This window comes from Balaenoptera ricei, chromosome 10 (assembly GCF_028023285.1).
Source record: "Balaenoptera ricei isolate mBalRic1 chromosome 10, mBalRic1.hap2, whole genome shotgun sequence".
NCBI classification, from domain to species: Eukaryota; Metazoa; Chordata; class Mammalia; order Artiodactyla; family Balaenopteridae; genus Balaenoptera; species Balaenoptera ricei.
Genome location: NC_082648.1, coordinates 97,708,827 through 97,722,749, shown reverse-complemented (window position 1 = coordinate 97,722,749; position 13,923 = coordinate 97,708,827). Strand labels below are relative to the sequence as shown.

The window sequence follows — 13,923 nt, the reverse complement described above, 5'->3', positions numbered from 1 at the left end:
CACTGCTGCGGAACAGAATAAAGAAAAAAGAATGAAAAGAAATGAAGACAGCCTTAGAGACCTCTGGGACAACATTAAATGCAACAACGTTCGCATTATAGGGGTCCCAGAAGGAGAAGAGAGAGAGAAAGGACCAGAGAAAATATTTGAAGAGATTATAGTGGAAAACTTCCCTAACATGGGAAAGGAAATAGCCACCCAAGTCCAGGAAGCGCAGAGAGTCCCAGACAGGATAAACCCCAGGAGAAACACGCCGAGACACATAGTAATCAAAGTGGCAAAAATTAAAGACAAAGAAAAATTATTGAAAGCAGCAAGGGAAAAATGACAAATAACATACAAGGGAACTCCCATAAGGTTAACAGCTGATTTCTCAGCAGAAACTCTGCAAGCCAGAAGGGAGTGCCATGATATACTTAAAGTGATGAAAGGGAAGAACCTACAGCCAAGATTACTCTACCTGGCAAGGATCTCATTCAGATTCGATGGAGAAATCAACAGCTTTACAGACAAGCAAAAGCTAAGAGAATTCAGCACCACCAAACCAGCTCTACAACAAATGCTAAAGGAACTTCTCTAAGTGGGAAACACAAGAGAAGAAAAGGACCTACAAAAACAAACCCAAAACAATTAAGAAAATGGTCATAGGAACATACATATCAATAATTACCTTAAACGTGAATGGATTAAATGCTCCAACCAAAAGACACAGGCTTGCTGAATGGATACAAAAACAAGACCCATATATATGCTGTCTACAAGAGACCCACTTTAGACCTAGGGACACATACAGACTGAAAGTGAGGGGATGGAAAAAGATATTCCATGCAAATGGAAATCAAAAGAAAGCTGGAGTAGCAATACTCATATCAGATAAAATAGACTTTAAAATAAAGAATGTTACAAGAGACAAGGAAGGACACTACATAATGATCAAGGGATCAATCCAAGAAGAAGATATAACAATTATAAATATATATGCACCCAACATAGGAGCACCTCAATATATAAGGCAACTGCTAACAGTTATAAAACAGGAAATCGACAGTAACACAATAATAGTGGGGGACCTTAACACCTCACTTAAACCAATGGACAGATCATCCAAAATGAAAATAAATAAGGAAACAGAAGCTTTAAATGACACAGTAGACCAGATAGACTTAATTGATATTTACGGGACATTCCATCCAAAAACAGCAGATTACACTTTCTTCTCAAGCCCGCACAAACATTCTCCAGGATAGGTCACATCTTGGGTCACAAATCAAGCCTCAGTAAATTTAAGAAAATTGAAATTATATCAAGCATCTTTTCTGACCACAACGCTATGAGATCAGAAATGAATTACAGGGAAAAAAACGTAAAAAACACAAACACATGGAGGCTAAACAATACGTTACTAAATAAGCAAGAGATCACTGAAGAAATCAAAGAGGAAATCAAAAAATACCTAGAGACAAATGACAATGAAAACACGAGGATCCAAAACCTATGGGATGCAGCAAAAGCAGTTCTAAGAGGGAGTTTTATAGCTATACAAGCCTACCTCAAGAAACAAGAAAAATCTTAAATAAACAATCTAACCTCACACCTAAAGGAACTAGAGAAAGAAGAACAAACAAAACCCAAAGTTAGCATAAGGAAAGAAATCATAAAGATCAGAGCAGAAATAAATGAAATAGAAACAAAGAAAGCAATAGCAAAGATCAATAAAACTAAAAGCTGGTTCTTTGAGAAGATAAACAAAATTGACAAACCATTAGCCAGACTCATCAAGAAAAAGAGGGAGAGGACTCAAATCAATAAAATCAGAAATGAAAAAGGAGAAGTTACAACAGACACCGCAGAAATACAAAGCATCCTAAGAGACTACTACAAGCAACTCTATGCCAATAAAATGGACAACCTGGAAGGAACAGACAAATTCTTAGAAAGGTATAACTTCCAAGACTGAACCAGGAAGAAATAGAAAATATGAACAGACCAACCACAAGTAATGAAATTGAAACTGTGATTAAAAATCTTCCAACAAACAAAAGTCCAGGACCAGATGGCTTCACAGGTGAATTCTATCAAACATGTAAGTGATTTCTGCCCAATATAAGAGATAATCCCAAAGGTTATGTTTTATGACCTTATAAGGCTGTTAACCAGCTTTGATTCTAACTGCCTCTTATCCCCACATTTTTTCTCCAGTGCCTGTCTTCCTAATTCTGCTGATTACCATCCTGCTTGTTCCCCATTAATGAGTTGAATAAATCTGATACATTTTCCTTCTAAGATTTGTGTGAGGGTAATTTTTTTTTTAACTTTTTGGAAATTACACTTTGACTTCAGGATCAGGAAAGGACTTTTAAGAAGGCTGATTTGGGGCTTCCCTGGTGGCGCAGTGGTTGAGAGTCTGCCTGCCAATGCGGGGGACACGGGTTCGAGCCCTGGTCTGGGAAGATCCCACATGCCGCGGAGCAACTAGGCCCGTGAGCCACAATTACTGAGCCTGCGCGTCTGGAGCCTGTGCTCCGCAACAAGAGAGGCCGCGATAATGAGAGGCCCGCGCACCGCGATGAAGAGTGGCCCCCGCTTGCCACAACTAGAGAAAGCCCTTGCACAGAAACGAAGACCCAACACAGCCATAAATAAATAAATAAATAAATAAATATTAAAAAAAAAAAAAAAAAGAAGGCTGATTTGTATCTACAAAGAGATACGAGTGAATAATGCGTCCATAAAAATAAGCTGCTCTGAAAAATAAATTCAAGAGCCAGAAGCGATCCTGGGAATTAAAAAGACACAGAGGAGAGGAACGCTTCCATTAGGGGCGGTAAATAGAGAAAAGGACATCGTTAGTGATTCAGAAGGCCAAGTCAAGGAGTTCTCTCCAAGTACAGATGAAATCTGTGAGAGAAATGAGGAAAAATGCAGAGAATAGAGGAGGGAAATAACCACTTACTGGGAATTCCAGGAGAGAGCAGAGAAGAATGGGCAATCACCAAAGAAGATACAGAAGATTTTTTTTCTGACTTGAAGGAATACATGAGTCTTGAGTTCCAAAAGGCCCCACAGGGAGCAGTTCTTCACTTACACCTGCCCTTGTGAAATCTCTGAATTCTGAAGGTGAGGAGAAAACCTACAAGCTTCTAGCAAGGAAAAAGCAGGCTGTCTCCCAAGGAAAAAAGAACCAGATCTATAGTGGCCTCAGCTGCAATACTATGGTGTCGATTTGGCTGGTATCATGGGCAGGGTTCTGAGGGAGAAAAACTATGACTCTAGAACAGTACAGACAAAAACTGCCCTTCACCCACAAAGATCAAAGGAATACATGTTCAGACAGGCAAGACTGAAAAATGGCACTATCTAAACACCTTTTCTTTTTAAAAAAAACTACTTAAGGATGTCCTCCAGCCAAATCAAAATGAGAATGAGAATGAAGAATTTGACAAAGGGGTGACACAGCTCCCAGCATAGGGACCCCAGCACTAACTTCTAGTTTGGTCTAAATCATCGCTGATAATGTGGTTGTGAAACTGAATACAGCTCTTAGGGAAGGATACTCAGAAGAGCTGCCACATTTTAAAGAACACCAGTGAGCGAACCACTGCCCTTCAGGACTCATCCGTGGAATTCAGCATATACTTGGGGATACCAACTCCCCATCTCAGCCTTGTGCCTGGTCACCCTCCCTGCCCCTTCTCAAGGGCATCACACACGTATGCTGGCACGCACACATATGCAAATGTACATGCTCTCACAGATACTGACACGTGTATACACTCACACACACACACTCGTGGGCCTCCAGCCTTTTTGTCTCCCCCCCTCTCACCTCTGCCATATTGACCATTACTGGGCATGGTTAACACCTGCTCGTCCTTCAGCTCTTGTGTGTGTGTCACCTCCTCAGGCAAGTCCTCAAGCTCCCGAGCCCCCAGCCTGGCCCAGAAATGCTCTCAGAAAATCATAACACTTCCCCAGAGCTCTGGTCTCAGCGTGGGGCACGTTCACCCATGTGGCTGCTGGATGCCTCTTTCCAGACGGTAGTTGGGAAGGACAAGGCCTATGTCTGGATTTGCCATCCTCCACACCCCACATCGAGGACAGCGCTGACACTTAGTAGGATCTCAGTCAACCCCTGGCTGTGGGATGAATGTGTGAATGGGCCACCAGCCTGGTTTGACCCAGGAAAGCAAGGACAAGGCACAGAGCAGAGTCCAAAATGCTCCAAACAAGCTGAGTTGTCACCTGGCCTCTCTCTGACTGTAGCTTAAGTCTTGGCAGAAATAACCACAGTTTGGAGTCAGACAGTACTTGAGTCTGTGCTGGATCTCTGACTTGCCGAGTGATCTAGATGGATAATGATAATAATAATAGCTGGGATTTCCCTGGTGGTCCAGTGGTTAAGACTCCATGCTCCCAGTGCAGGGGGCCCAGGTTCGATCCCTGGTCAGGGAACTAGATCCTGCATGCCGCAACTAAAGATCCCACACGCGGCAACGGAGCTCCCGTGTGCACAGCCAAATAAACAAATAAATATTTTAAATAATAATAGCTAACATGTATTGGGTGTTCACTTTGATGTAGCTACTATTCGTTAAATTATCTCCATTTCACAGATGAGGAAACTGAGGCTTAGAGAGGTTAAGTGGCTTTCTCAAGATCATAGTTAGTATAAAACAGACCCAGTATCAGCTGACAGTGCAGGAAGACACATGATTTACCCGAATGGGGAGGTATGAATGTCTGTCTGTCCAGGCCACTCAGGGAAGGGACATAATTCCTTCCTTTGCAGGTGTCCAGGAAGGACCCAGACAATACCACACAGCTTCTTCAATATTACCAAGAAGCCCCAGGGATTATTCAAATTACGTCTGGCATGTACCAGAGGCTAGGACCTGTCTGATATGGTCTACCTACCCTGCCATGACAATGAAGAAATCCAGTCGGTTCCATGTGTCCCCAAGGTAGCACTTCTTGCCAAAAATGCCCAGGGCCACCATCTTGAGCACCATTTCCATGGCAAAGAAGACAAAGATGAAGTCATCAAAGACCTGCAGGGGCAGGAGGAAGGCAAGAAGCAAGGGACAGCATGAGGTTCTGGAGCAGGACCCAGGGTCAGAGCCACGGTGTGAGGTGGGAACATGGGCACGGACACGAGGGGCCAGGGAAAGACCTGGAAACTTCTTATCCTAGGCAGGGAGAGAACCTCAGAGATCCTTGTCCAATGGAGTCATTTCACAGATGAGGAGACTGAGGCCCAGAATGGGGAATGAGCTTGCCCAGGGTCATCCAGCCCACTCTATTTGTTCCCTAAAAGCAAGCATAATGACAAGGGACCCAGATGGGAGTGGGGCAAAGAGGGTCTTCCTGATAATCGCCATGCACTGGGCTAGATATTTGACCTCTTCAATTCTCACAATGACCCCATGAATGCTCCCATTTTACAGATGAGGAAACTGGAGCTCAGACTGTTTAAGCGACTTGCCACAGGTCACACAGCAGTGAATGGCAGACCAGAAATGACACTCAGGTCTATCTGACTCCAAAGCCTACATGGAAGGAGCTTTCTCAAGACAGGCCTGACACCCCCAGTGGGCACAGGTCTCGGTGCTGCCTTCTTCCACTCAGAAAGGAGGCCCCAAATATGTCCCTAGTCATGGGCTCAGGTGAGTGTGTATTTCCTGAGGATGGGGCCTGGGTGGAATTCCTCTTCCCAGGATCAATGAGGGCTACAGTCAATTCAACAAATGGGCGCTGAGCCCTTTCTGTGGGCAGCACATAGACTGGGTGTTGGGGACACAGAGGTGAGTGCTCGGTAAACTCACCACCTGGTAGGGAAGCCAGCCTAGTACCCACTGAGGCTAAGTGGTTCTAGCTCTACCCAGGGCCCTGGGGCTCACTGAGGAGCATGTTACCCACTTGGACCCCAGACCCTCCCCAGAGATTCTAATTCTGCAGGTTTGGGATGGGTCAGGGGTCTGGATCTTTAACTAGTGCCCCAAGGGAACCTGAGGCCATGGGCTGCTTGGGAACCACTGAGTCCTGTGGGAACACAGGAAGCAGAGGGCAATTCCTCCCAGGAGGAATCTGACTTTCTCAGGGGGACAGAATTGGATGTTTCCACATCTGTAAAATGGGTATAAACCTAACACCCTGCACTATGGGTGTACATGTGCCACAGGGACCAAACGTCAGGTCTCCATCTGGAACCTCGGTGAGATGAGAACAGGAGAGGTCCAGGAGGCCACCCCTAAAGGCATAGACAGAGTTATGGAGCTGGGCCTTTATTCCATGAGCACTGTGAGCAAAGGGCAGGCTTTCTGCAGGGAGTGTCCGGTCACCTGTGCTTTACTGGATGGGGGGTAGGGGTGGGGAGAACAGGAGGAAGCTGGTGGTGGGAGATAAAGGGGGTGTGGACTAGGGCAGAGACCTCGAGATAGAGAGGGTGGAAGGGAAACGGGTAAGACCAGCTGGGAGTGAGGAAGAAGAGGACAAGAGAGAGGGCAGGCCAGGTGGTGAAGATGTGGCTGGGCAGGGTGGGGCGGGGCATGGCAAGAATGGGCGGGGCATGGCAGGAGGGGCGGGGCATGGCAGGAGGGCGGGGCATGGCAGGAGGGGCGGGGCATGGCAGCCGGCCTCACCTGTAGGATCTGGCAGCGGTCTGACAGGCAGTCCACGTCGTCGCACGGCTGGTACATGCCGAGTGTCACGCAGTTCAGCAGGATCACCAGCATGCTGATACATTCAAACCACGTGCGCGCCAAGTCAAGGACGAAACAGCTGGGGGACCGCGGTGCGCCACCCACCACAAACACAGGGCCACCCCATTGCCCTCCAGGTGCCCCCCCCTGATGGGTCACTCCCCACATTTTCAAAGACCTTGGAGACCTTGGAGCCAGCCTACCCCTCTCACAACAGACAGGGCCACACGTGCCAAATCCACCAGGGAACCCAAACCCCACCAAGCCACCGCCTGCCAGGACGCCCCACCGCCTTGCCCCAGCCTGAGAGTTCCCCTCAGGCCCAGAAAGGGAGAGGTCCCTAGAGGCCCAGCTGGCGGGCCATCTCCGGACTACCCCAGCCGCTCTGTCTCTGACCACCTGCCTCTGACTGTCTTTGCCTCCCTTCTCTGACCACCCTTCGTCTCCGCAACCCACGGCCCCTCCATCTCTGTCCGACCCCTGGAGCTGAAGCCTGCAGAGGGCCCGCCCAGCGTGGCTGAGATTGGCTGGACACCCTGCTCTTCTCTCCTCTCCTGTGGCTGCGTTACAACTCGTGACCAGACTCAGGCACGTCTGTGCCTAGGCCCTCCTCGGTCCCTGCACCAGGCGGGGCGGGGCTCAGCCTCCTCGGGCCTGTCCAGGCAGAAGGTCTCCTGCAGCCACCAGCCTTGGGCAGGGCCTCAGGGGCACTGCTTGGGCCCAGATGAGTGGGCCCCCCAGGCCAGGCCGCTCTCCTCACTAACACCCTCCTGCTTCCTGACTGGTTCCCGCCCAGTCTTAGAACACAGCCGACTGATGTTCAGCCCACCCCTCCCAGGCCACCTAGAGTCCTAGAACCAGGGGGGCCAGAGCTCGAAGGGACCTGAGGGCCTGGGTCATTCACAAGTTATCTTGCTGACATGCTCATGGTCTTTATCCACAACTAGAACCGACATTCCAGGGGGACGGGGGGTTACATTCACAGCCCTGACAGGGACAGGCACCTAGGAGGAGTTCAGTAAATGTCTGTTGTGATTAAGTAAATCTCTCTAGGCACTGCCCACTCTGACACCCAAGGATTCTTGAGGGTCCTCAAATGAAAGCCCTGGCCCCTCAATTTCAAAGCCCTTGCCCTGAGCTCAGATGTAGCTATGGAGGCCAGACCCTTAGCCAGACCCCATCCAGTGCAGGGGGCGGGGAGTACCTCTTGCCTGATGGAAGACTGACCTGGTTTCCTTGGCAACGAACTCCTTCCCATCCCCGGCCCTTGCTCAACTTGGGATGCTGCCTTCCCTCCCGCCTTCCCCTCAGACCCTCCTCGCCCCAGCCCTGCTCCTTCCTGCCTCCCCAAACCTCTGTCACTCTCCTGCCACAGCCTGTAATTAACTTCAGTCGCTGCCAGGGCCCCCTTCTAGCCTGAGCATCGCTCCAGCAGCAGCTTCATCATTAATTAAGTTTTTTGAAGTTCAAACGTTCTAATTACCAGCGAACGTCCCCCACCCCCTTGCCTTTCCCCCCTGCCTGTTGTGCTCGCTCTCCTTCCAGCCACCTCTTCTGCTCCCTCTGCCCTTCCCGCCGGTTTCATGTTCAAAGTGCACTTGGCAGGTGTCTCCCAGGAGCCTGGCACTCCCACTTCTTCCTCACCAAGGCCCTGAGCAGTGGAGGTCAGCAGGCCCATTTTACAGATGAGGAAAACTGAGGCTTAGAGAAACAAGGGGCCTCTCCTAGGTCACAAAGCTGGAAAGCACCGGTGCTGAGATTCACACCAGGCCTGCTCTCCTCTGTAACGCAGGGCCCATCTCTGCCTGTGTCTTCACCACCCCTCTCTGAGGCCTCAGCCCATCCTCAGCGTCTCTCACCTGGACCCTGCACAGCCTCCCCCATAGCCTCCAGCTCTGGTCTCTGCCTCTCCAATCTGCCCTGTACACAATCCCCAGGCACTTGCTGTGTGGTCAACACTATCCAAGCTCTTTGCAAGTGTTATCTCATTTAATCCCCCATTTACAAGTGAGGAAACTGAGTCACAAAAGGGAACACAATTTGCCCAAGGACCCCAGCTGGGAAAAGGCAGAGCTGGGATACAAAACCAGAGCCTGCTTTTCTTGCCCCCAAGCTATTTCATCACTGCCAGATTAATCTGGCTGAAACACAACTCTGATGATACCTCTCCCCTGTTCAAAAACCTTCCATGGCTCCCCATCACCTTCCCTGGCCTGACACTCAAGGCCTCCTACATTCTGACCTCACTGAACTCTTCTGGCCTTACCTCCCACCAGCCTTTGCATGCATTGAACTTCTTGCTGTCCCCAAGCATACGCTTTGCATGTATTTTCTTCTACCATCTTTACTAGGCAAACTCCTACTCATCCTTCAGGAGACAGCCCAGGTCATTTGTCACCTCTTCTTGAAGCTTCCCTTGAAGCACCTTCCCCCACTCACATAGTGGTGGCTCAGCATCCTCTCCGGAAGTGCTCCCCACCCACCTGGTCTAGCTCATATTACAGTCATGAACTTGGCAGTAATCATGACTACTGCATGCCAAGCCCCTAGGGGTATGGCCCTAACGCTCATCACAGCCCACTGGGGGCAGGTGGAGAAACGGTCTGGAGAGCTGGAGTGACCTGTCCAAGGTCACACAGTTCGTGAGTGGGTCTGACTTAGTGGTGCGGGAGCCGCCGCCACGGGGGTGCCCCTGTGGCTCATCCCTCGAAGGGGCAGATGGAACGGCTTTCACCTCTAGATTGCTCAGCTTCAGACACTCAGAGATGGACAGTCTCAGCCCTGCCCCGAGGCGCTGGGGGAAATCCCAGATGGCACAGCCTGGGCCCTTTCCAGGAGCCCATGAGACTCAGAAGTCAGGCCAGAGCTGGCATCGCTGCCCGTGGTTCCTGACACGCTCCCCACTGGCTTGGGGATCAAAGGCACCAGCCCTCCTTGAAGTTAAACCAGACCACATGGTGCGGGATCGGAGAACGTCAGAGGGAGTAAAGGTCGCGGGTTGAGCAACTTGGTGGCCTGGCCCAACGCCCAATGTTGCCATCATTAGTCACAAGCACTGAGGAGCTCCGAAAGCCATCAGGCAAAGCTCCCGGGTTCTGGGACAATGTGAGGGAGGACAGAGGCCCAGAGAGGGTGGTAAGGGATTTCTGGGGAACAGGGCAGGCAGGGGTCTGAGTGCCAGCTCCACGAGGTCAGGGGCTTGTAAACAGCCCTGCGTTACCTCCCACAGAGAGGCTCAGGGCCCCCGTCTGGCACCTGAGGCTCTGCAGTTAGGACCCTGCCCCCTTACCCACTTCATCGCCCAGACTTGCATCCCTCTCTGTGTGACCTTTGTCACAGAACAACCCCAGGTCCTCAGAGAGCCCCTGATCCCATCCCCCACTGCACAGAGGGGACACAGGGGCAGAGAGCATCCCAGCAACACGGCGAGCCTGGATCAGAAGTGACCCTCTGACGAGAGACTCCCCGCCCACAGGGGTCTGTGACCCACGGCTGGATTCCAAACCCTACCAAAACCCCACATGTCCCCAAACGTCCAGGCTCTGCGTGTGTAGCAGCTACTAGGCACAGGTCACCACCCCACCTCCCAGCTCCACTCCTGCCCCCATCTCAGCCCCACCTCCTGCCAGCCCCGCCTTAGGAGCCGGCCCATCTCCCCGCACCCCCTGCTCTGCTCCCCTGCTCTGCTCTCAGTGCCTATGGCCCTCAGAACTGGGGCCTCAGAGCCCAGCAGTGAATTAATGCGCACCTACTGAGCGCCTGCTGTGTGCCCGGCACCAGGTTAACAACAGCGATAATGGTAACAATGGCAAACACATCTCAAGTGTTCTTGAGTGTTTGTCTGCCAAGGAGCTTTCTAATCAAACAGCATGTATTATCTCATTTAAACCTTACATGCCAGTCCAGGCCCTATTCCCGGGGCTCCAGAACACAGAGCCCGCGTAGCCATGGACTGAGGACCGGGGTCTGTCATCTGTGTGCAACAGGGGAAGCCCCGGTCCTTGTCAACCTCTTCTATAACAGGGTCCAGAGTTTCCCATTCTTTGGCTTTGGGGGGAAAAAAAAGCCACCTCACCAGCAAAGGACTGAAAATCCCAGGCTGCTGTTATGTGCTGATTACTTAACATGACCTTGAGTAAGAATAAGAGATTCCATCACAAACCCTTTAGACAATGGCTGTCTTCCAAGCGCTGAACATTCGCTCACAGCCTTTAAATACAATCAATCAATTCAGGCCTGGCAGCGTGAAGAGTCGCCCTGCAACTTCAGCCAACTCCCCCCAGCTGGCAGGTACTATTGTTATCCCCATTTTACAGATAAGGAAACTGAGGCACCAGTGCTGGCTCCAGGGCTCCAGCCACAGCCACCCAGGGTCACATGGCTGGTATGTGGCAAGGGCAGGATTTGAACCTGCTTCTGTTGACTACAAAACCCCTGTTCTCGGCCACATGCTCTCTGGCCCCAGGCACAGGGCCTGGACTGGCATGGGCTCTGTGGAATATTTGCTTTTCCCTTCTCGCCCACATTGGCTCCTCCCGATTGGGCCTGGGTCAGCAGTGCGGGGTCAAGAAGGGGGATAGTCCACCCCCGCCGTGGCTGGGACGGAAGGACCTGTGTGCAGGAGATGGCAGGAGGGGAAGCCAGTGAGGAGAGGGTGCTGGCCTCAAGGCCCCCAGTAAGAGCCGAGCTAGATCAGTACCATCTCCACCCCATGCCTGGCTGCTGTCTTAAGAAGGCCGGGGTGTGATCTGGGAGGACAGGGTCACCAGGGGAGCCACAATGCCAGGGGCCCCCTCAAACCTGCCACTTCCCAAAGAGCAGAAATGACCAGCTGGGCAGTGTCCAAAGCCCCAGCAGGCCCCTCAGGGCAGCCTCCCTCTCCAGGAGCCAGAGCCAAGGCCTGCACAGTTACCATGGCAACCACCGCCCTCCATCCTGTAGGCCCAGCTGACAGTCATGGTTTCTGTAATTTGGGGGGCTCTGGGAAGGTGGGCGGGGGGTGGGAGTGCTGGGTTTGGCTGGGGCAGCCAAGTTTGTTTTAATTTTTGTCAAATCTGAAATCAGATCCATTTCCCAGGGTGCACCTCAGTTGTCTAAATAAATCAAGTGGAGGAAGGGGGCTGGGAGCTGCATCTTCCTGGACCAGGGAGGCAGGGAAAGTGGGCCAGCCCCTATACAGGGTCCCTCCCATATACGTCCCCAGGGAGTCCAAGGATGGGCACGCAGGCCTCGGCCCTTCATAGACCAGGGCCTGAGGTTCCAGATCCCTGTTCTTGGGCCAGCTCTTTGATCCTCCGAGGCCAGGTGCACAAGCATCCATGGAGCACCTGCTGTATACCTGGCCTGTGCATCAGTGTACTGAGATGAACCAGGCTCACTCCTGCCCGGGAGATGTCCAGAGTGCTTCCGTGTTCCAGGACCCGCCGTGGTGTGAGGCCACGTCGTAAAAGTGGTTACCATTTTGAATGTCAGCTATGCTCCAGGTCCTGGGCTTTAAAGAGGATATCCATTCGCTCATTCATTCATTCATTCGACTTATCTTTATGAGCAGCAACCACTCTGGAAAGCTGCTTGGAAGCATTTATTAAAACAAACATAAGCCTGTGCTAAGATCCAGCTGTGCCACTCCTCGGTCCATACCCCAGAGAAATGCCCAAATAAGTCCACAAAAAGGCACGTGCGATTCTTAACAGCCCCAACCTGGGAACAACCCAAGTGTCCATCAACAGGAGAATGAGTCGGGCAGGAGATTTCAGCTGGGGATGATTTTGGCCCCCAGTGGACATGTGGCCATGTCTGGAGACATGTTTGGTTGTCACAACTGGGGTTTGAAGGGTGCTCTTGGCACCCGGTGGGTGGAGACCAGGGACACTGCTCAAAACCCTACAATGCACAGGGCGGCCCCACTGCAAAGAATTATCCAGCCCAAAATGTCAACTGTGCCGAGGCTGAGAAACTCTGTGGTACATCCTTTCGATGGAATACTACCCAGTGATGAAAAAGAACAAACTACTGCAGCAGCATGGATGGAGCTGCCGGGCATAACGCTGGCAACAGGAGCCAGATGCGAAAGAGCAAAGAGTGTCCGAATCCAATTACACGAAGTGAAAACCCAGGCAAAGCAAACCAATAGGGAAGGAGGTCAGAACGGCGGTAACTCTGGGGGAGAGTCCATCGCAGGTGGGGGTGAGGGAGCTTGCGGGGCTGGAGATGTTCTTCTTGGCCTGACTGGGGTCACAGGAGTGTGTGTATATGGAAAAATGCCTTGAGCTGGACATTAAGATTTGTGAGCTCTACTGCAAGCACACTTTATCCCAATAAAAAGTGTAACAGGGCTTCCCTGGTGGCGCAGTGGTTAGGAATCTGCCTGCCAATGCAGGGGACACGGGTTCGAGCCCTGGTCCGGGAGGATCCCGCATGCCGCGGAGCAACTAGGCCTGTGTGACACAGCTACTGAGCCTGCGCTCTGGAGCCCGCGAGCCACAACTACTGAGTCCGCGTGCCACAACTACTGAAGCCCGCGCACCTGGAGCCTGTGCTCCACAGTGCGTGGGGGCCGCCACGGTGAGAAGCCCGTGCACCACAACAAAGAGGGGCCCCCGCTCACTGCAACTAGGGAGAGCCCATGCGCGGCAATGTGGAACCCAACGCAACCAAAAATAAATTAAATAAATTAATTTAAAAAAAAAAAGTGTAACAAAAAAATGATAAAGAATCACAGCTATAAGGAAAAATAAAATGCAACAATTAAAAAAACACAAGCACCCGCTGGGGCACCAGCTGTGATGGACCCCTAGGGCACCTTCACCACAACCCTGCAAGAGAAGGGTGCCATCCTTGTTTCACAGACTTGCCCAAGGCCACAACAAGGGACAGAACCAGATTTGAACCTCACACCATTCCATCTTTCTTTGTTTAAAGATTTGTTCTGTCCAAACCCACGGCAGCCTTGGGAGACAGGCATGGCAGACATCATCACACCCACTTAACGGATATGAAAATGAAGGTCCAGAGACTGCAGGACTTGCCCAAGGTGTCACAGTTGTTGAGCTGAGACAGAAAATTGTTCCACAAAGTGAAGAGACCCGCTGGGCAGATGGTCCTAGGCCTCTCTCCACTTACATGCCTCTAGCAACAGGGAGCTCCCCACATGACACACGGCCCTGCCCAGGCTGATTGGTTCTGGTTATAAGCTATGGAGCCTCAGTGGGCTGAGATCCCTTAG

At 51.2% G+C, this 13,923-nt stretch overlaps 1 protein-coding gene and 1 non-coding gene across 2 annotated transcripts in view; one reads left to right on the top strand and one right to left on the bottom strand.

Moving 5' to 3' along the window:
- CACNA1I (calcium voltage-gated channel subunit alpha1 I) overlaps window positions 1-13,923 on the bottom strand; it is a 115,365-nt gene that overhangs the window by 79,538 nt on the left and 21,904 nt on the right. Inside the window, exons 3-4 of the mRNA XM_059934866.1 lie at window positions 6,639-6,750; window positions 4,915-5,048 (exon numbers count right to left, since the gene is read on the bottom strand). Of these exons, the coding sequence (XP_059790849.1) occupies window positions 4,915-5,048; window positions 6,639-6,750 (246 nt within the window). The remainder of the gene's footprint in view (window positions 1-4,914; window positions 5,049-6,638; window positions 6,751-13,923) is intronic.
- TRNAW-CCA (transfer RNA tryptophan (anticodon CCA)) lies at window positions 4,380-4,452 on the top strand. Its single transcript has one exon. It is a non-coding gene; the product is annotated as a tRNA-Trp (tRNA).